The 23,259-nt window shown below is 35.6% G+C and overlaps 1 protein-coding gene across 1 annotated transcript in view; it reads right to left on the reverse strand.

The window, feature by feature from the left end:
* Positions 1 to 600: 600 nt before the first annotated feature.
* LOC107726756 (MAP/microtubule affinity-regulating kinase 3-like) overlaps positions 601 to 23,259 on the reverse strand; it is a 65,359-nt gene continuing 42,700 nt past the window's right edge. Inside the window, exons 6-17 of the mRNA XM_016536441.1 lie at positions 22,829 to 23,065; positions 21,222 to 21,341; positions 19,204 to 19,303; positions 16,471 to 16,583; positions 15,157 to 15,307; positions 14,869 to 15,080; positions 14,031 to 14,134; positions 11,519 to 11,698; positions 9,816 to 10,088; positions 8,221 to 8,247; positions 4,932 to 4,976; positions 601 to 2,210 (exon numbers count right to left, since the gene is read on the reverse strand). Coding sequence (XP_016391927.1) covers positions 1,865 to 2,210; positions 4,932 to 4,976; positions 8,221 to 8,247; positions 9,816 to 10,088; positions 11,519 to 11,698; positions 14,031 to 14,134; positions 14,869 to 15,080; positions 15,157 to 15,307; positions 16,471 to 16,583; positions 19,204 to 19,303; positions 21,222 to 21,341; positions 22,829 to 23,065 — 1,908 coding nt within the window. The 3' untranslated portion in view covers positions 601 to 1,864. The remainder of the gene's footprint in view (positions 2,211 to 4,931; positions 4,977 to 8,220; positions 8,248 to 9,815; positions 10,089 to 11,518; positions 11,699 to 14,030; positions 14,135 to 14,868; positions 15,081 to 15,156; positions 15,308 to 16,470; positions 16,584 to 19,203; positions 19,304 to 21,221; positions 21,342 to 22,828; positions 23,066 to 23,259) is intronic.

The following is a 23,259-nucleotide window of genomic DNA, read 5'->3' on the forward strand; positions in this document are numbered from 1 at the left end:
TATATATAAAGCAAAGTAGCAAACATATGTCCTGCATACCTACACTGTAAATAAAGTTTATCTGAATAAGTTTATCAGTCTTTTTACTTAATTTCATGTTTAATTCAATGTATTACTTTCCATTTCTTTGTCATTAACAGAAATATACTAGGAATTTGTGAGTGAAAATCGTTTCTACACATTTTACATTGTTTCTATATTTTTACAGATTAACTCCAATACAAAACATTTCTGGACAAAATGTTATGATTTCTACAACAGTTAAAGTCAAGACCCTGTCCGATCAAGATCTAGCCTGGAAACAAGCGGTCCATTTTAATAGATTTTTTCATCTGAATCCCAGAGCTCATTTTTACGGTTGTCAAGTAGCCATTTAGAGCAACCGGATTCTTGCAAATTCCCTCTAAGCACGTTGACCAGTGGTTGAGGAAATTATCATCTTTTGTACAGAAATAGACCTTAAACCAGAACCAGACCAAGACTTTATGCTTGGAGACCCAGATGAATAAGATGACAACATCATGACATAAAGAGTGAAAACAAGCCTTTTTAAATCACAGGACCTAAAACCCTGCAAAGGTTATATCTGGTACTGAAGAAGATCTTGTAAAACTCCCAAATTCATTTTAAGTTCTTCAGCAGTTAAAACAAATGAAATGTTCCACCTGTTAATTCACAGACAATAAGCATTTACATGTCTGAATTGTGCCTCGGTAAAACCAGTCCAACGAAAGTCACTCTGCAAATCACTGATTTTCAGTTGTTTTAATGGAGACATTGATTAACCTTATTCTGTGATGAGTTACATTAGTTTCCGACTCGCAGCCAGACTTAGAAAAGAAAAAAAAAAAAGTATATCAATATGCCATTTGCTGCAAAACTAAGGTACATTATTTACATTCCAAAAAACAAACAGAAACATCAAAACAAAATAAGAATAATAATAACAACAGTGCCGATGGTTCTTAGGGATGGGAGTGAATACTGAAGCCTAGAAATGGCAAGTTAAAATTCTGAACTGATCTGTGTCTCAGAATGACTCTATGGTGCGCCCCGGGGGCCGGAGCCAAAGCGAAGACATTTCAAGAACATCGGAGATGTTCGTCATCTCTTCAGACATTTACAAAAACACTTTGTAAGAAATAAACGAAATACTTAAACAGACCAGGAAGCAAAATGTTCCCGATCTCATTCTTAACGTTCCATTGCAGTAGCCCGTCTGAATCCGGGAGGTTTCCTGAAGTTCACTTGCTCCTGAGGCACCTGTCGGATCCTGTCCATCTTCAGCCACGTCTCACGTTAGAAAACAACAGGTGGGAATATCCTGAAAAGGGACGAGGGTTGAGGGGAAAAAAATGTTTGGGAAAGCAAAGGAATGGATGGTGCTTTAAGGGAAAATGTGCAAATCAATTTCCTATCTAAATCAACGTTGGCCATTTTGTTTTGCCATTCGAGGGCTGGAACGATAAAGAAAAAATACTGGTGCGATTAACCATCCCTCTTCTCTCTGTCTGGTTAAAAAACACGTTTTCAGTCACCGATGTAAATTTTTTGGCCCCACAGGGCACCTACTGCAGTAGTGCATAAATGAAACAAAAAACAGAAACCGTCATTGTTTTCCTACAGTTTGAAACCATCCCACAATAATAATAATAATAACAACAATAATAATAATGCTTCAAAGATGCAGGAAATTATTGCCTAAGGCATGATTCTATACAATATTTTCAGTTCATACTTTGTAAGTGTTTAAGGAAAACAATCCTTGTATCTGCTACTTGTTCAAAAAGAATGTTCAGCTTGATTACTCTAGTTTTGTGCCTTAGTCCTTTTTGCTGCTTTTTCACATTTTCCACTTTTTTCCTTACAACTTCAGTTCGTTGGCAATTTTCGAGGCGATGTTCTTGAAAGCGATGGACGTTCCTGATATCCGCTTGAAGCGCACGCCGTTTAGCGAGAGGCGGGGCAGTTTGCACACCTCCATCTCCCATTGGACCAAGCTCTCTGCGTGGCCGTCGCCGTGGACGCACAGAAGCAGGAAGCGCTCGCGCTGCTCGTAATCGCAGTTGTTGGCGTCCAGGATTTTGCGGATCTCGCGCATCATCTCTGTGGGCTCCATGGAGGAGGTGGTCTTCATGCTCCAGGTGAAGCGTAGCGAGCGGGGTTTGGCGTCTTTATGTTCCTCTTTCTGATCCCCAGATACATTACGACTGCAAGAGACCAGAGAAAACAGTCATTTTTCATTTCAGGTGTATTTTAGATCTAGTTCACTGTTCATATATAGCTTTCATTTGGTTTGTATGATCAAAAATTTAAATGTAACCAAGATTTCTGTTTTGAATTGTATTTTTAAATGTAGATGTACCCTTACAATTAGAGTAGTGTAGATGTATATGTGACCCTGGACCACAAAAGTCTTATGTCGCTGGGGTATATTTGTAGCAATAGCCAAAAATACATTGTATGGGTCAAAATGATCAATTGTTCTTTTATGCCAAAAATCATTAGGACATTAAGTAAAGATCATGTTCCATTAGCCAAAAATTGTATGGGTCAAAATGATCAATTGTTCTTTTATGCCAAAAATCATTAGGACATTAAGTAAAGATCATGTTCCATGAAGATATTTTGTAAATCTCCTACCGTAATATATTAAAACGTAATTTTTGATTAATAATATGCATTGCTAAGAACTTCATTTAGACAACTTTAAAGATGATTTTTTTCAGTATTTAGATTTTTTTGCACCCTCAGAATTTCAAATAGTTGTATCTCGGCCAAATATTGTCCTACCCTAACAAACCATACATCAATGGAAAGCTTATTTATTCAGCTTTCAGGTGATGTATAAATCTCAATTTAAAAACATTGACCCTTATGACTGGTTTTGTGGTCCAGGGTCACATATTTACAATTTACAGTTTTAATTAAGTTTTTAAATTTTTTGAAAACACCTACACTATTTTTTTTTCCATTAAGTACATCAGAATTGACAGAAAAGTTTCGGATCAGTTAGATGTTTTTCCCCCCCCCTTTTTTAACAATGTTCTAAATATTTTTTACTCAGCAAGTACGCATTAAACTGTTCAAATATGATATTAGAGACATTTATAATGTTACAAACTATTTCTATTTCAAATAAATGCTGTTCTGTTGAACTTTCTATTCATCACGTGACTCTGAAGGCTAGATTAATGGCTGCTGGAAATTCAGCGTTGCATCATAGGGATAAATTATATTTAAAATGTATTCAAATAGAAAACCGTTCTTTTCAATTATAATATTTCACAATATTAATATTTTTACGGTATTTTTGACCAAATAAATGCAGCCTTTGTGAGCATAAGAGACTTCTTTCAAAAACATTAAAAAAAAAAATCTTACCGACCACAAACTTTTTTTTAGTTAATGAAAAAAAAATACTTATAATTTTTGTATTCATAATAGTTTTTAACAATACAAACCTTTGTGTGCATTCTTGTGTTACTGTGATAGTAACGATGTGACAGTTTATGCTAATTTCGTTTTGTGACACCTTTTGAAGCATAACAATATTAAAATCGAGCTAGCATAGCTAGAAGTGTTTGCATTCACATACTTGTACGTTTGTTTCAGACCATAAAAACAAGTTCTCATACAACTTTTCTCAGTTTTCAGTGACAACACATCATGCACTGAAGCACCTGAGTGCATTTGACATGCAGTGAACAAAAATAACCATGCAAAGAAACAGAAACAGTGCAGTCAACAACTCAAGGGTGCAAAAATAAGAACATAGAGAAAAATATCTGTGATTTTAAACTATAAAATGTTTCCAAGCTCAGATCCAAATTCAAACATTACAAGAAAACCACTGTATGATGTTACATAGTGTTGTGTGTGGTATTAAGAGTGATTAAACCCCGAGTAACATTGCTGTGACCATATCAAACAGCACTAATAATCATGTTGTACTTTCTTCTTTTTTTAGCCACACAATATTAATATTTTTACGGTATTTTTGACCAAATAAATGCAGCCTTTGTGAGCATAAGAGACTTCTTTCAAAAACATTAAAAAAAAAAATCTTACCGACCACAAACTTTTTTTTAGTTAATGAAAAAAAAAAACTTATCATTTTTGTATTCATAATAGTTTTTAACAATACAAACCTTTGTGTGCATTCTTGTGTTACTGTGATAGTAACGATGTGACAGTTTATGCTAATTTCGTTTTGTGACACCTTTTGAAGCATAACAATATTAAAATCGAGCTAGCATAGCTAGAAGTGTTTGCATTCACATACTTGTACGTTTGTTTCAGACCATAAAAACAAGTTCTCATACAACTTTTCTCAGTTTTCAGTGACAACACATCATGCACTGAAGCACCTGAGTGCATTTGACATGCAGTGAACAAAAATAACCATGCAAAGAAACAGAAACAGTGCAGTCAACAACTCAAGGGTGCAAAAATAAGAACATAGAGAAAAATATCTGTGATTTTAAACTATAAAATGTTTCCAAGCTCAGATCCAAATTCAAACATTACAAGAAAACCACTGTATGATGTTACATAGTGTTGTGTGTGGTATTAAGAGTGATTAAACCCCGAGTAACATTGCTGTGACCATATCAAACAGCACTAATAATCATGTTGTACTTTCTTCTTTTTTTAGCCACAAGGGAACAGAGCAATAGAGCTAAATGTCAATGCAAACGAATGCTTACTGAGTTTGTCACAGATCAGAATAAATGAATATTCACACAACAGATTTGAACTTCATTGGACCGTTTGAGACTAACAAAAGCCTCACTGGTTTTTCATTATGCCAGATGCCAGTTTATGTATGTTTGTAGAACATTATTCAACAATGAGGTTAAGTCTGTGGAGTAATGTCAGGACTAAAAGGCAAAGAAAAGATGGGAAATGATAAGAATGTCCTGTCTCACCTTGAATCCTCATACCTCCCATTTCTATCGCATTCTGCCGGCACTCTTTAAGAACCAGCATGAAAAAGAGAAAAATAGTTTAGAGGCAAGAAAACCTGACTCAGCTGATCAAGGAAAGGAAGATAAGACAACAATAGCTTTTCAGACATCCTAGGACAAAAGAGAGAGAACAGATACAATTTCCTGTGTAAGTGGAGAGGAATATTGGACATGCACTTATAGTTGACCTGTGTGGAGAGATAAAATGGAAAGGAGGAGACAGAGGGTATTACAGATACCCTTCCTGTACCCTATGATTCAGCTTCCTGTTCTAAATAGATTCCACGCAGTGGACACAACTGAGCTCATGTCGTCTGGTAAGAAAGACAAAACACCATTTAAAAATGAAAGAGCCCTTCTAATGAAAAAAGATGGGACATTTGCTTAAAAAGAAATAATGTGGGACAGTGTGGGGTCTTCTAGGCAGGGAGAGAAGATATAGCTTTGAAATTAATTTTGATCATTATAAATATTTGATCTTCATTATTTTTTGACATATAAATGAATATTTCAAGATATCTGCTGTTAAATGAAATGAGAATAAAGTTGAAAGCTGTTTTTGCCACAGCTTACCCCAAACCAAATGACACACATTTCCTTTTTGGTAGCTTCATTTCATAATTCATGCCAATTAACACATCCTTTTGTAGTCGGTAAGATTTTATATATATACTAAATAATTAAATACTTTTATTCAGAAAGGATGCATCAAATTACTAAAAAATGACGGTATTTATAATGTTGCAAAAGATTTCTATTTCAAATAAGTCCAAATAACTTTCTTTTCATCAAAGACCCCACCCCCCCAAATTATTATTATTATTATTATTATTATTTTTGCAATTTCCACAAAAATATTAAGCAGAACAACTGTTCTATCAACATTGATAAAAATAAGAAGTGTTTCTTAAGCTGCAAATCGTCATAATAGAATGATTTCTGAAGGATCATGTGACACTGAAGACTGGAGTAATTATGCTTTGCATCACAGGAATAAACGACATTTTAAAATATAATCAAATAGAAAAAAAGTTGTTTTAAATTGTAATAATATTTACAATAATATTTCATAATATTATTATTTTTAATAAATGCAGCTTTGGGGAGCATAAGAGACTACTTTAAAAACAACAAAAATTACTGATCCTAAACTTTTGAATGGTAGTATATGATATATATTTGGGGGAAATATATAAAATAAATATATAGATATATATAAATAATATATATTTTAGATATAAATAAAACATATATTTTTTTATTATTTTCAGTCTTAGGCAGCTGTATATAATGGAATGGACTGTTACTAAATGTATGTTAACAGCTCACCCACTGACACATCTGAACCCACTCTCCCGTTTTATGACATTAATGCTACATACTACAAAGCACATTAAATGCAACATATTCAGTTATAAATGGACATTAATCATCCATTATACAGAATAGAACATGTAAAAGAGACTGGGAGAGGTCATGCAGCGGCGTGGGCGGTGAGCAGCGGTCAGAGGAAAGGACGCTGGCGGATAAGTGCTCTTATGGGGCAACAATAAGAGGCAAACTGCCTTTGACACATATATATATATATATATATATATATATATATATAAAATCAACATCCACTGGGACACTTCACTGCTGCATCCTGCAACTTCTGAAAGGAATTTAATTGTTTTAATACAACTTACGATCTCTTGAAAACATCTCTGGCAAAAAAAATAAATAAAAATGCCATAACTATCAAAATCCCGGAGGCTATAAGCATGTTTTGCTTACTGACATCTGACCAACGTTTGGATAAAAAAACCCTGTTATCTGTTGATGTCATAACAGCACTGGTGGGAATGAAAGCGCTGGGATTGCAAGACCACCTGCAGGAACAATACGACTGGGTAGGTCAAAAAGGAAGAGCTGGAATCAGAAGATCCTGGGCAAATGCTACTTCTAGAGGTGGATTCTGGAGCATGAAGGGTGAAACTGGGAAAGGGTGGTTGTCTTGGTACCTTAACTCCAGAAATCTTGTAAAGAACCCCTCTCAATCGCCACATCTGTCAGCTGCTAAATTAAGAGCCCAGTAGGGTGGCCTGAATTACACAACCAAGAGCAAGTCTGTTACCGTATCGCAGAATTTTTTTTATAAATTGATATATAAAGATGAATTTTTAAGCAAAACACAGTATATGCTAATGACGACTTATATAAATCTCACAAAACATGTCAGGAACATGTCCACACTAGTTTTACACAAATATAATGAATACATTTTAATAAAAAAAATTGCATGAAAGAAAATAAAAGCTATTTTTTTTACCATAATGATTTTTGCACAACATTTTCATATAAATTGAGAATGTTTTCCTGCCCAATTCTCATTACTGTAATAGAGAAAAAAAGTTGTCATTATTGTAAAGCAAAAAGGATTTAATTATTAAAAAGTTATTTAATTATTTAATATGGTTTAAATTGTCAAGTATTTATTTCATAGTAGCATTCGTTGTACTGCCTTCAATTTAAGCAGATAAATAAATATATTTTTTAATTATTATAACTATATTATAATATTATAATTAAAATTATATTATAACATTTTATTACAATTAAAATGATTTATTATATATAATGTATGTTTGTATTACAAGCATTATAGTAATTAGAATTTTGTGGGAAAATGTTGTAAATGTGCCATAAAAATAAATGTCATTCAATAAATAAAAAAAAACAAAAAACTTTTTTATTCAAAAAAATATTCATTCCCCATTTCTTTTGATTTTAGGGTTAAATGTGACCCAGGTATGTTTTTATTCAGTTACATATAAATTAAAGAGGAAAAACAACATTATTTCATTTCAGAGGTTTTGATTTTTCATGGCTGACTGAAGAATACCATCTTCGAACTAATGTTCCCACTACTGAATGAGTGTAATAATCATCTAACTGTACAAAACACACAACCTTCCTCCTTGAAGATAAAAGGCGTGAATGGAAAATGAGGATCTAATAAGGAGTCTAATGGATCTATTGTGCTCAGTTGTAACCTGTGAACAGGCATGCATGGGGGATTAGTAATGTCTGTCAGGTGCTGCTCATCAGAAAACAGCAGAAGTCTCAGGCATGCTCAGTCGCACTCCGATTTAAAAGACAGCGCGTCAAAGGTGAGTGACAAGCGATTAATCATCTTCACACTAGGGTTAAGAGTTAAACTTCATATTTCAGTGCTAATTAACTGCACACAGCCCATCGAGGGTCCTACCTTTTGGTAAACATGAATGACATATTTCTACAAAAGAAAACAGAAAACAGAGACACTGATCAACATCTAGAGCAGATGTATCGTCTCTTGAGGAAATATAGGAGAATCTGATGCCACTGCCATTGACCTGGTGTTGTCGTAAATAGTTCTAACATGCCAAAACTGCTGCATAACATCCAGTCTTGGGAAGTTAAAGCTACTAACTTAACTACATTTTTCAGTAGTTTTATAATAGCTGTTTACAAAATAGTGTATCTTTTGAAATTAACAAACCACTTTATCTATTCAAACCAAAGAACTCATCAAACTATTATGGTAGCCTGTTTCCACCACAGAATAAAAAAAAAAAAAGTAATTGTGACTTTTAAAGGGGTCCTATTATGCTTTTTCACTTTTTCAACTTTACTTAGTCTGTAATGTTGCTGTTTGAGCATAAAAAAGATCTGCAAAGTTACAAAGCTCAAAGTCCACTTCAAAAGGAGATATTTTATTTAACAGAAAATCACTTTTCAAAAACTACAACGAACGACTAATTTGGACTGCAACGCATATTTTCCGGGATTTGTGATATCACAAATATCGACGAATGGGACGAGACCTGGTTGAGCTGCACTAGAGAAGGCAACGAGTGTTATCACTATGTCGGAGACACGCTAGCTTTCCCAAGGCAGACGAACTTAGAGTGGTTACAATCATCCGGGTTTAAATCGCGCTCAAATTGATTTGATTTTGACGCAATATTTACACTGAAGCTCGCAGGCGGCTATGGTAAGGGGCGTGACATTTCCCGACCAGGCACCGAGTGCTGCCAATCACAACACACACTGGCCCAGCTAACCAATCACAGCACATTTCGTATTTCAGAAGGCGGGCCTTCATTTGATACAGGAACTATTCGAGCCGTTCATGCCGGACTGGGAGGAGAGGTGTTATAATAATGTAAAATATGTGAAAAATAATGTGTTTTTCGAACAACCTAGTATGAGAGCATGTTCTAGTACACCCCCAAAACAAAATCAAGACTTTGTAAAAGAGCATAATAGGACCCCTTTAAAGCTCACAATTACGACTTTTTTTTCTTGCAGTTCTGAGTTTATATCTCCCAATTCTGACTTTATTTCTCGCAATTTTTAGAACTGCGAGATAAAAACCTGCTATTCTGAGAGGAAAAGTCAGAATTGTGAGATAAAAACTAACAAATGCAAGGAGAAAAGTCAGAATTGTGAGATAAGAAGTCATAATTACCTTTATTTTTAATTCTGTGGGGGGAAAAAAATGAATTGTGAGATGCAAATTCGTAATAATAATAAAAAAAAGTAATTGAGAGTCTATATCTCGAAATTTTGACTTCTTTTCTCAGAAATGCAAGAAACAAAGTCCAAATTGTGAGATAAACTTAGAATTTCGAGAAAAATGAGAACTGTGAGATAACTCCTTGGCGGAAACGTTTCCATAAACTGTTACGTTCTAAAGCTCGTTTATTATAAATATACCAAACTCCAAATTAACTCTTTCATTCTTATTCCACTGAAAACCAAATTCCATAGGGAATAATGACTTGTTATAACAGTATTTAAGGTGAAGCGTTTGTTTACCTGCGTGTGAGCTTGGATGTGAGCTTTGTGAAGAGGTTTGTTGATCCGCGGCTCCGGGACTGTGAGAGCGGCGTGGAATCGTGTGATAAGGTTGGAGAGGCTGGGGGTCCGTTATAGGTGGCCGTGCGTCGCTCCCTCAGCTGGCCTCCGTGGAAAGTGCTGCGGCTCAGCGTGCCTCGTGGGAAACGCAGGCGGTCTGGGGGAGTCGCGCTACTAATGCTGTGGGTGGAGGCACCGGGGTTTCGCTGACTCGTCTGAGCCGCCGCGCTCGTACTGAAGAGAGAAGAATCAGGGTCACAGTATGATGAAATAGGAAAATCGGCAAACAGCACTGGTTACATGTACAACCAGGTGGCCTTTGGACACTTAAAGGGTTAGTTCACCCAAAAATGAAAATTAGCCAATAAATTACTAACCCTCAAATCATCCTAGGTGTATATGACTTTCTTCTTTCAGATGAATCCAGTCGGAGTTATATAAAAAATTGTCTTTGATCTTTCAAGCTGTTTAATGCCACTCAGCGGGTGTTCATGCATCAGTCCAAAAGAAGTTAAATAAAAACCGCCCATCCATTAAAAAAAAAAGTGTCTCACACGGCTCCGGGGGGTGAACAAAGGCCTCCTGTAGCGAATCGATGCGTTTTTGTAAGAAAAATATCCATATTCAAAACGTGTTGCCTTGGCAATTAACTAAAACAAAATAAGTTAAATTTAAGCACTACAATTACTAAAACTAAAAATAAAAAAATTAAAGCTAAATAAAAAATTATGACAAAAAGCAAATAAAATTACTAAAAACATAAAAACTGATGATATAAAAATAAAAGCCATTTCAAAATAGTAATAAATACTATAACAGTATATAAATAATACTAGAATTACACAGAAATGATGACAAAATTTGCATTTTTGAAAATGAAATAAAATCTCTTTCAGCAACTATCCCTTTAAACTGTAATTATACACGCATGAAATAGTACAACAGAACAGAATGTAACAAAATATCAAAACAAAACAATAAATCACCAAACAAATGAAGTTAGACCTTTTCTCAGAACTAATTTATGTGATTGCTTTAAATAAAGCAGTGTTTTCTTGATTTTTAGTGGATGTATGTAGTCAGTTCAGGTTTCCTTGCAGAGTAACCACAGGTTTAGTTCCTCACATTAATTATGAACATATTCTACAAATGTTTGACTGGTTAAGTCACTATTATAGGTTTGTTAGTTTGAAATTAAGTAGACATACTTAAGACATATATAGTGTAAGACATATATAGTGTAAATGTAGTATTAAATTTCAAACTAACGAACATCTATAATAGTGACTTAACTGTAATTTAACTCACAAACAAAATTCTTAATCTGCACACTTGTTACTTGCACACCATAACAATCAACTTAATCATAAAAAATCTCCACAGTCCTTTCACTAGTCATTTACTAGGTTAATGTAGTTTATATACTATATTAGTTGGTTTAGACACAAGGAAGTTAGTTAACGGTTTAAATGGGAAGATGCAGGAAATCCTCAAACGTTAAAACGCAACGGAAGCTCCACGACGAGTCCTCCTGGATTGGTTGAGACACTATAGGGATGAGACGAGGGTGGCGGGAAATCAAAGACGCAGACAGCAGAGAGGTCAGAGGGCGTTAGATGGAGAGACACACTAAGATTAGAGACAGACGCTAAACTCGTCTTTACTTGGGCCTGAAGAGATCAGAGGTGCAGTCGTTGGGCAGCAAGGTGGCATGGCAGGTGTGTCCGGAGGCCGAGAGGGACGCGGCCTTTTGGTGGCGCAGACGGACCGAAGCCGATGAGCTGGCGAGAGCAACGGCATACGCTGTCGGACTCGTGCTGACACATCCCGACATTTCACTCAGGCTGGCCAATGGTAGGCGGCCAAATAAACAGCAGTGGGATGGATCAGATATAGTATGTACGAAGAAAGCAGAGCATATGAGATAAAAAACTTAGAGCAGAGAAGAATACAAAGAGGGAGTAAAGTAGGATACGGGTGGATCACGATGGTCGACTGGTCGTTCAAAACTGGCTAGTTAATCTGAATGTGTGTCTGATGTAAACTCCCCTAAAAAAGGGCTAGCTTAACAAGATAGTTTTAAGTCTGCATCATTTACTCACCCTTATGTCACTCCAAACCTGTATGACTTTTTTCTTCTGTGGAACATAAAACTTAATGAAGGTCAGTCAGGTCCAAAACAACACTGGACCCCATCAAACTTTTTTTTTTTTTCCCCAGAAGAAAAAATGTACACTACTATTCAAAAGTTTGTATTTGGTAAGATTTTATGTTTTTTAAGCCTCATATGCTCACCAAGGCTGCATTTATTTGATCAAAAAAAGCAGTAAAAGCAGTAATATTGTGAAATATTATTACAATTTAAAATGACACTTTTCCAAATTATTTATATTTTAAAATGCAATTAATTCCAGTGATCCAAAGCCAAATTTTCCAGTCTTCAGTGTCACATGATTCTTCAGAAATAATTCTAATATGTGACCCTGGACCACAAAACCAGTCTTAAGTCGCTGGGGTATATTTGTAGCAATAGCCAAAAATACATTGTATGGGTCAAAATTATTGATTTTTCTTTTATGCCAAAAATCATTAGGACATTAAGTAAAGATCATGTTCCATGAAGATATTTGGTAAATTTCCAACTGTAAATATATCAAAACTTAATTTTTGATTAGTAATATATGAAACTGAAATCGGTCACTTGTCCACAGAATTAGAATTTTCTCTACAGTGAATGGCACGTACTGCACTATATAGGGCACAGGGAACGATTCAAACAGTGTATATATGCTTTCCATTGAGGAAAAAAAAGAAGTCTGGTTTCGCGCTGTTTCACGCTAACCACCGCACCGCACACACACTCTGCTCCGGTCCAGAGACACGATAGCACGGAGCGGATCACATGCGCGAGTCGGCGCAGACCACAAAATGTATCGGAGCTTTTTGAATTCTACACAGAATGCTATATTTTATGGCAATATGGATGAGATTGTGGCTGGCATACCCTGTCAAATGTGGCTTTACGGAGCTCAACGGCTCTGAACGCTCCAAGCGGTGATATAAACGAACGCTATTGGCTATTTTAAAAAGGGGCGGGGCTGCTTGATATGTCCCGCCCTGTCTTCCTGTTTCAGTTAAAATGACGTCAACACAGAGTAACGCTGCGTGTTTCTAAGTATTTAAGGAGACCCTTAAAGGCGATTTTCTCAATATTTTGATTTTTTTGCACCCTCAGATTCCAGATTTTCAAATAGTTGTATCTTGTCCATATATCGTCCTATCCTAACAAACCATACATCAATGGAAAGCTTATTTATTCAGCTTTCAGATGATGTATAAATAGCAATTTCAAAAAATGTACCCTTATGACTGGTTTTGTGGTGCATGGTCACAAATTGTTTAATATATAGCTATAAAATGCAAAGTTTTGAATAGTAGTGTATAAAATGACATGAGGATGAGTTAAGGATGATAAATCGTTCACTTTTGATTGAACTACCCCTTTAGGACTAGTCAACTTTGTGACTGAATTCGGCGTATCCCTAATATGGGATTCGGCACACGGTTTGTCCCTCTCTGTGGACTGCGTGGCAAAGCTAAGCGGTTCAGCATGGCAGACCGGCACAGCAAGGTTGGCCGTTGTTTTAAAAATTGTAGATATTACATATAATTATACATTTTTTATTTAATTGTATATAATATTTATATCATTATAATATTTTATATTATTATTAAATATATTCACGATATTATGACAAATACTGGTGTCTGAAATATAATTCAATAAGCATTTACACTAGGCCATATTGCAATTTGAATTGGATTAATTATACAGCCTTAGAAGTTTCATCAGTACCATTCAGCAATTCAGTCTAAGGTCTACATGATAAAGTAATGTAAAGTATTAAACCAAAGCTCCATCTTCAAATATTGCGTCGGAGAAAAAAAACAAACAGATGAAGTTCCACAAACATTTAAAAACCTGTAGATGAGAACAACTTTTTTTGTGTGAAAATATCTTGTTGGGTGAGGATGAAAAGACGCAAGTTGTTCCTTGTTGTCAGTCTTTGGTTTTGAGCGACACGGTAGCGTTTCCTGTAAACCGGTGTTGATGTTGAAAGGGAAAATGGATATTCACAACCTTTGACCTAAAAATGAGAGGTCTCAGGGACTCACCTGTTCTCTTTGCCGTTCTGGATGACGGAGTGGCGGTCTGCGGCGTTCCTCTCACTACACACGTATGTGTTTCTCCTGGTCATACCGCTAGACACAGAATTGCTCTGCAAAAATACACATTATAGTGTGAGTCTTAATCAGTGATGCACGGAAATGAAACACCAAAACGAAATGAAACATTTAATTTAGCCAGAAACCGAAAGGAAATTGTGTTTACTAATCAATTAATTCATTAAATTTATTTACTAATCAACACTAAAACAGAAAGTTGTACATACACATTTAAATTGCATATTAACTTTTTAATTATATAATTGTTTCTACTCCAATTCGTTGTTAAAAAGAAACACTTTAATGAGAATTAAAGAGCCTCAAAACCACATTTATTATTTCAATTTTGCTATAAACTTGACAGAATTTAAAAAAGACTGTTTCATTTTAAAAGTAACAAAGCTTATTGTTATTGTGGTAACTGGATGGTAGGTGCACTAGTGAAGTTTTGTTCACGAATCAACTGAAAACAGCACTGACTAAAAGATCTTGGTTTAACAAAATAAGGATTAATTAAAAACAATAAATTGATATTTCTTACAGCTGACATGTTTACCTGACATCTACCTAATTAAAATGAGAAAACTAGCTGAAATGAAAGCTTTCTATATTTTATTTTATTTCAGCTAGGGTTGATTTTATATTAAGTATTTTTTATTTAAAGTGTTGTTTATGGTATTCGTTGTAGTTCACTATATAACAACACTGGTTCAGATTTGTTAGATTGTCTTCAGATCTATTTTACAAACAATGACAATACAAAAGATCTTGGGTGGTACCAACTTACCCCAGGGGCACCGGCACTCTTTTTGTGGTCAGGAATGTCGGCCTTGTTTGGGTTGTTGGCGTTGCCCAGCATGGGGCTCGGTGGAGCCATGCCACGGCTTCCAGATGAGCTGGACTTACGTGCCTGTGCACTGCCCTCCTCTTTATGGTCACTTTCTGCAGAAGTGGTCTGACTTCTCTTGGGGTAACCCACCGAGGGAATGGTTGGACCAGCTGTAGAGGGAGAGGAATGGAGATTAGAAAGACAAAGACCTCACAGCACTATTTAAAGTCCAAAAAGCGCACTCACCCTGGTCACTGTAACGACGCTGTTTCTGGTTGGAGGAGATGTTCTTTTGGACTTTGAGGTGAGATGGTGACTGGCCATTATTGTGCTCGCTGTTGGGTCTGGCCTTCGCCAAAGAGAGGTTACTGCTGGAGATGGAATCACTCACCTCCAACTGTGATCACACAAAACAAAATGTAAAAACTGCATGAGACAGAAACATTTTTTATTATGTCTGGATGTATAGATTAATGCACAGAGAGAAATTAGTGAATGCAATTGGCTAAGATAACCAGTAATATGGGTTTAGAATGCCAACCGACATGCTACAAGTCTGTAACATTCATAATCAGATCAAATATAGCCAGATGTTTGACGATGGTTATAAAGACTAGCCCACACTGCAGCTCATTCTGTTTTTTTCTGTCTAGCTAGGCAGAAAAGGGTTGTCTAGCCGACATGACCTTTATGGGTAGGTAAATCTAAAATCGATGACACCACAATAATAGAGCAGAGTGCAACTAAGTGGTAACTCATTGAAATAAAGGTACAGCAATTTCCATGACAGGTTATACAGACGACGTCAAAAACACCAGGGAAAAATGGTTACATTTCGTGCCTAAAATGTCCAAAGGTAGAGACTATAAATCTGCAAACAAAGCAAATGTATAGTTGCAAGAGTATATATTTATTACTTGCCGAGTTTGTGCCTTAAGGCTGAGAGATTAGGTGTCAAATCACACTAACATATCTTACTCAGACATACTACTGTTCAAAAGTAAAATTTAGTTAGCAAGGATGAATTAAACTGATCAAATGTGACAGTAAAGACATTTAACAAAAGATTTCTATTTCAAATCAAAGCTGTTCTTTTGGACTTTCTACTAATCGAAGAATCTTGAAAAAATAGATAATGGTTTCCACAAAAAATATGCAAAATCAGCTATGATATCAAATCAGCATATTAGAATGATTTCTGAAAGATCATGTGACACTGAAGACTGCAGTAATGATGCTGAAAATTCAGCTTTGCACCACAGGAATAAATTACTTTTTAAAATATAGTACATTTATAAATAAAATAGAATAGAATAGAATTTATAATATATAGAAGCTATTAAATTGTAATAATTTTTCACAATATTGCAGTTTTTACTTGAGTTTTTCCCCCAATAAAGGCAGCCTTGGTGAACATAAAAGACTTAAAAAAATTTTTTTTTAAATCTTAACAAATCTCAAACTTTTGAACAGCTCATATGCTCTCATTTAGCTAGATCTTTAACCCCCAACTGTGCATTGCAACCAAACAGCTCTAAAACATCATTGTGAATAACTCACCTCAGTAGACTTTCTTCCTAACAGTAGGTAGGTAGCCGTGATTTCGTCGTACTTCATCCTGGTTAGAGATTCGTGGATCTCCTCCCTTGAGTAACCCATTCCTACCATGATATCTGCAACAAACCATATACCAGCAGTCAATGTAGGATACTGTTACCAGCTGGTTGAGTGTCAAAATCGGTTGACCTCCAAGTTTTTCAAAGGCCTCAACAGACTGGAGTAATGGCTGCTGAAAATTCAGCTTTGCCATCACAGGAATAAACACAGTGATACCTTTTAAAAACAACCTTTTTCCCAGTAGATTGATAAAAACATGCATCTTGACTCTTTACATATTTGTGCACAAAAAACACTGATGTATAAAAAGCAGAGTAGCTGAAAGCTGAGCTACATGCATTTTAGCCAACCTTGAACAAAAAAAAAAAAAAAAGTTTAAACATGTTTTTTCTAAATCTTCATGAATAATGTCTGGCTACTTTGTATCTCAACAGGCCTCATAAGTAAAAAAGAGAAACCTAGTATAATTCCTGGTATCCTTTTAGCTTTACTATGAAAAAAGCGATAAGCATCTCTCAATGTCGTCACAGTTTCACGTGCTAGACACGTGCTTGAGCTGCTCCTGCACTAGCTGTAAATGCTTTTCGGGACACAGAACTGGGGCTTAGAGATCAATGGAGAGCTTGAAAGGCAGACGGGCCTGCAGCAGCAGTGGAAAGAACAGGGCCTGTCTGACCTCAGATACCATCGACCCCTGCACTCTGCTCAAACCCACAGGCTCACCAACCACTATCAGCGTCACGTTGAAGGAAGCATGCCAGACTAACAAGCTTCTGCTGAGCAAAAAAAATGGTGATTGACTCTTACGACGTTACGCAGTGCGCTAAAGCCAAAACATCTAAATATTTGGATCTCCCTTAATGGCTTTCGTAAACCATAAAGCTCTGGCTCACTCCCACGAACACTCACTAATAACAATAAAATCATGAGCGGGTGGGAAAGCTCTTATTACGTCTATATATTTGGATTCTGTTTTGTCTATCCAGCTAAAAACGCAAAAGCTTACACTGTGACTTTCACAAACTTCAGTGCTCAAGAGTTGCCTATAAATGTGCAATTAAACTGGACATTACTATTCAGGTACACTACTGTTCAAATGCTTGTGGTCAGCAAGATTTTATTAATACTGTTATTCATTAAATAAGTTTATACATTAAATTGATAAAAAGTGACAGCAAAGACATTTATAATCTTTTACAAATTATTAGGAATATATAGATTTTAAATAACTGTTGTTCTTTTGAAATTTCTACTCAAAGAATCCTTAAAATATTAGGTAGCACAACTGTTTTCAACATTGATAACGCTAAGAAATGTTTATTGAGCAGCAAATCAGCATATTAGAATGGTTTCATGTGACATTGAAGACTGGAGTAACTAATGATGCTGAATATATTTAGCTTTGCATCACAGGAATTTTAAAATATTTTCAAATAAAAAAAATAAAACAGCTATTTCAAATTGTAATAATATTTCACAATATTAACTTTAGTTTTGATCAAATAAATGCAGCCTTGGTGAGCATAAGAGGTTTCTTTCAAAAACATTAAAGAAAAAAAAAAATCAACCCCAAACTTGTGAACAGCAAGTCGTTAAAAGTCTCTCCAGCGCTGGAAAGCTGATCCTACACGGGTCCTACTTCTTGCCTTATTGCCTTCTTTTGTTCCGCAGACGTTTTCCTCTTTTGTTTTTTGCCTTGGTGAGCATAAGAGGTTTCTTTCAAAAACATTAAAGAAAAAAAAAAATCAACCCCAAACTTGTGAACAGCAAGTCGTTAAAAGTGGGGTAAGCGATTTCTGGTAGCCAATGTTGACATTTGAAATCACCAAAACAAACACGCCCCTACCCCAAAAGGGTCTCGCCCCTATTTTGATAGCTCCGCCCCACACATATGTACGCAACCCAGGCTTATCCGCCATCTCTATCTTTCTGTTGCTCGGCTCGGCTAATGTCCGTCCTGTGCACTGAACGCTCTCTCCTCCACATCATGAGTAGACAAGCCCCTTACTGCTGATTGGCTACAAGTTTGTTTTGCTACTCGGCCCGAATCAGTTTTCTAAAGCGTTTTTGAAAAATCTCTTACCCCACCTTTAATGATAAACATGTCAACAGTTTCACAAAACATAATGAACTTTCTCAGCAAGATTCTATTCAAACTGTTGTTAGTAGTTGACCTGACAGAGAAAACTGATTGTAGAATAATACAACTGACACTAATGTTATAGAAGCACTGAAAATGCAAATACACTTGCAATGTTATGAACTGTGGTCTGCCAGAATTCAATGATGCATGAAATTAAGTTTGCATAGCTAGGAGCTTTTGCATTCATGTACCTGCGTTAAGCATGTTTTGTGCCTTAAACTAATGACCCTTTACTTTATTTCTGTAAAAAATCTGGTCTAACTGGGAAGTTCAAAACATTCAAACCAATTTTGTGGAAATGGCAGTAATGAACATGATCATCAGTAATATGTAGCCATAGGACGGCGGTATTAACTTTACTAGCACAACCATCTGTAATCTCATTGTAAATAATCTTACAGCTTTTAGTTTATGTGTGTTAAAGTTACATTTTAAATGTACTGTAAAAGTCAAATTTTTGACTTTGAAGCCCCCTGTCCTATACAGTACTTTGTTTCTAAAAGTAATTGCATGTAAGAGTGCTGATCTCATACCGATTCTCTTCTGATCCGAGATGTCGAGCTCCGGCTCCACAAACGGCTTGAGCTCGTCCTCCTCACTGCCTGCGTTGATCCATCGATCCTTCATGATTTGCTGAAACAGACATATACAGAGCTGTGTGAGAGGTTCTGCTAGATCATAAATATGCATGATTATGCAGGAAACAAAATAAATTTTTTAAAGTGGGTCAAATGGAAGAATCTTGACACAAAAAAATACAATAAGTTACCTAAAGGTAGAACAGATTTTTTTTTGCAACAACAAAGTACCCATGACTTGAAATTCAAATATAAAAACGTAAATGTTAAGGTTTTAGATTTATGCATGCATTTATATAAGTTTTGGACAGATTTGATTGTTTGGTATATCATTTCATCACATGTAGTGCTAAATAAAGTGGCCCATATGAAAAGACCACATATACACTACCGGTCAAAAGTTTGGGATCAGAACGATTTTTAATGTTTTTTTACATGAGTTTCTTATGCTCATCAAGGCTGCATTTATTTGATCAAAAATACAGGAAAAATTTAATATTGTAAAATATTATGATGTAAAATAAAGTTTTTTCTATTTTAATATACATTAAATATTAATTATATATAAATAACTAATTTATTCCTGTGATGCAAAGCTGAATTTTCAGCATCATTTCAGAATGATGATCCTTCAGAAATACATTATGTTATATTGTAATAACATTTTGCAAGATTACTGTTTTTTTCTGTATTATTGATCAAATAAATGCAGTCTTGATGAGCAGAAGAGACTTATGCATAAAGGGCATAAAAGTCTTACTGATCCCAAACTTTTGACCGGTAGTGTATATATATATATTAGTGAGTGGTATAACACACGCTTGAGTGCACAGAGCCTCTCAAATCCTCAATTATTCATCAGCAGATGTCATTTCATTCTGAGTTTCTTGCAACAGGACTATAATTCAGCATGTGCATTATGGGCCGTGAAGTGAACAGTATATAACCTGCACATAAAGCCCCCAAACAATGGAGGCGCTGTTTCACTGGAACTCTGCAAGGGTGTGTCTGGGAATGAGTGTCATGTTAAATGAATTGGGAAGAGAAAGCATGCTGTGATGAAAGTGTGCACTCAGGCTAAAGGTTGTGATGGAGGGAGAATAGAGGGAAAGAGACGAGATGACATGCTTGGGTGTGTTTTTATTGGGAATGTGGAAGAGAGGTTTATGTGTTTTCATTAATCAAGGTGGCACCTTCTACGAACACTGTACACTCTAGAGTCACATTTATTTTTTAAAACATTAGATGCATAAATTCTTTTTTTTGTAAGACCTACTGAAAATGTTTTATTAACCATAAACTAAAAAAAATTAATGAGAAGTATGTGAAGTAGCTTTTTTTTAAACATATCAGATTTTTATTTATATGCGAATCCATCGATTCAACCCTGTTACCCAAATTAATGTAGATAAGTATATAAGATTATATAAGAAAAAGTGTTCAAACAATTATTCTCTTTGGTTTTTAGGAAATGACTATAAATCAACATTTAAATTAAAACACTGTCTTTATTATTATTTTTTTTTTCATAAACTTCAAATATTTATTTTTGAATTTTTAGAAGAATATATTTTAGAAGAATTTAGAAGTGATCAAACAAACAACATTAACCAACATTTAAATTAAATCGATTTAAAACATTACATTTTTTTATTTGTACAATTTTCATATAATTTATTTTATTATTATTATTTATTGCTTGCTGATTTTTGTCATTATACTTACACAAACTAGATTTTTTATTCTTTTGTATATCATTTCATATATAATAAAGTGGCCCATAAAAAAAAAATCACATAAATTGGATTAAAATTTTATTTAGTCAATTACAATCCACTTAAAATTTAAATAAATAAACAAACAAACAAAAAAAACTACTGAGCTTCACAAGCATTTTCTGAAAATAAAGCACCTTTTTTCACTGACCAATACATACTTCAGTTGTAGGCTCTATTTATCCTATATCTTCTCACCTCAAGTGTTCCCCGTTTGACAGGGTTCAGCACCAGGAAGCGTTTCAGAAGGTTCTCACAATCAGTCGACATGTAGAAGGGAATTCGATATTTGCCCCTCAACACCCGCTCACGAAGTTCCTGCAGGTAAAATGTAATTTTGGCTGTAAAATCTGATCAGATGAGATTTGAAGTCAAATATATGCACACTTGTGGCACACATCTTGAATGCACTTTTATTGAATTTATTTAGGCCCAATCCCAATTCTATTTTATACCCCTTCCCCCTTGAAACAGAGTGTCAAGGGGTAGGGGTGAAAATATTCCCCTAAGAATTGGCATTACGTTTGTATGCCCGCCCGGTCTGTTCTGTTCTCGTGCTCCTATTTGTCGTGTCGTGCCGCATCCAGTGTAGACCATATATGTATATATATCTATGGTGTAGACAGCATCACTGATTATAATGAGTTCTATACCGCTTGCGTCCAGTGTAGACACGGTGTAACACACCGTGTTTCACAGAACTAATCGTTGCCTGGGTTGCGTACGTATGTGTGGGGCGGAGCTATCAAAATAGGGGCGAGACCCTTTTGGGGTAGGGGTGTGTTTGTTTTGGTGATTTCAAATGTCAACATTGGCTACCAGAAATTGCTTACCCCACCTTTAAACACAATACACAACTGCACATCTTCCAATATTATAGGGACGAATGTGATTTACTAGCACAGCACAATACACAACACACCAACACAAACATGGCAGTATGCTGCTTTACTTAGACCAAAGAGTGCACAATACACAACAGAACTCACAACACTAAAGGGACCAATGTCAGTGTGTTTTAGAAGTGCTTTAATTACACCCTAAATTAACAACACAAAACATTTCCGTTTTCAGACAATTCAGACCTTTTTTCACTCATGTTGTTCCAAACCCGTGTGACTTATCCTCTTCAGTGGAACACAAAGGAGATGTTTAGCAGAATGTTTCAGACAGCTGCAGCTTCAGACACCAACGCCATTCACATTTATTACACCTTCTCCATACAGTGAATATCAGTGGTGTTTGAGGATGAGACTGGCCAAAGCATTCTGCTAAACTTCTCCTTTGTGCTCCACTGAAGAGGATAAGTCATATGGGTTTGGAACAACATGAGAGTGACAAAAGGACAGGACTGCCATATTTTGACAAACTATTCCTTTAACCCTCTGTTTGTGTTCGGGTTTCTGTAATACTTGTGGCGTTCCCAGTCAAAAATGACTGGCCTCCAAACAATTTCTTATAAATCTCTCATTATGCTATATTATCACTAAATACTGGATTCGATCTTTTTGTCAACTTGTTTTCTTTCATGGGCGGAGCTATCAAAATAGGGGCGAGACCCTTTTGGGGTAGGGGTGTGTTTGTTTTGGTGATTTCAAATGTCAACATTGGCTACCAGAAATTGCTTACCCCACCTTTAAACAACTATAATGCATAACCTCATATGGCTTATTGCTTTAATAAATCACTGATTTCACCCGGGATTTTTCATGAATCACTACACACATCCACAGCTTCTCAGTTGTATGACTCTCTGTAAATGTTTAGGAGGGCAAAAGTGACCTTTCAGGGCTGTGCACACTAACCTTTAGATTCTGTCCATCAAAGGGCAGTGATCCACTGACCAGTGTGTAGAGTATGACCCCCAGACTCCACACATCCACCTCAGGCCCGTCATACTTTTTACCTTGGAAAAGCTCAGGGGCTGCATACGGAGGGCTGCCGCAAAACGTGTCTAGTTTGTTCCCAATAGTGAATTCATTACTGAACCCGAAGTCTGCGATCTTAATGTTCATATCTGCATCCAGCAGTAGGTTTTCTGCCTGCATGAGAGAACAAGAGAAGGAGTGAGACAAAGAGTTCTTTTTCATGCATATTTCATTTATTAATGATTAACGAAATGCAAAGGGAATTTATAATCTCATCACATGAAAATTAATATTAATATATAATATTATAATTTAATTCAAAATTTATTTTTGATTTAAATAAATATGAATTAAATGTTATAATGCTA

Source organism: Sinocyclocheilus rhinocerous, unplaced genomic scaffold (genome assembly GCF_001515625.1).
Source record: "Sinocyclocheilus rhinocerous isolate Xijiao unplaced genomic scaffold, SAMN03320098_v1.1 scaffold786, whole genome shotgun sequence".
Lineage (NCBI taxonomy): Eukaryota > Metazoa > Chordata > Actinopteri > Cypriniformes > Cyprinidae > Sinocyclocheilus > Sinocyclocheilus rhinocerous.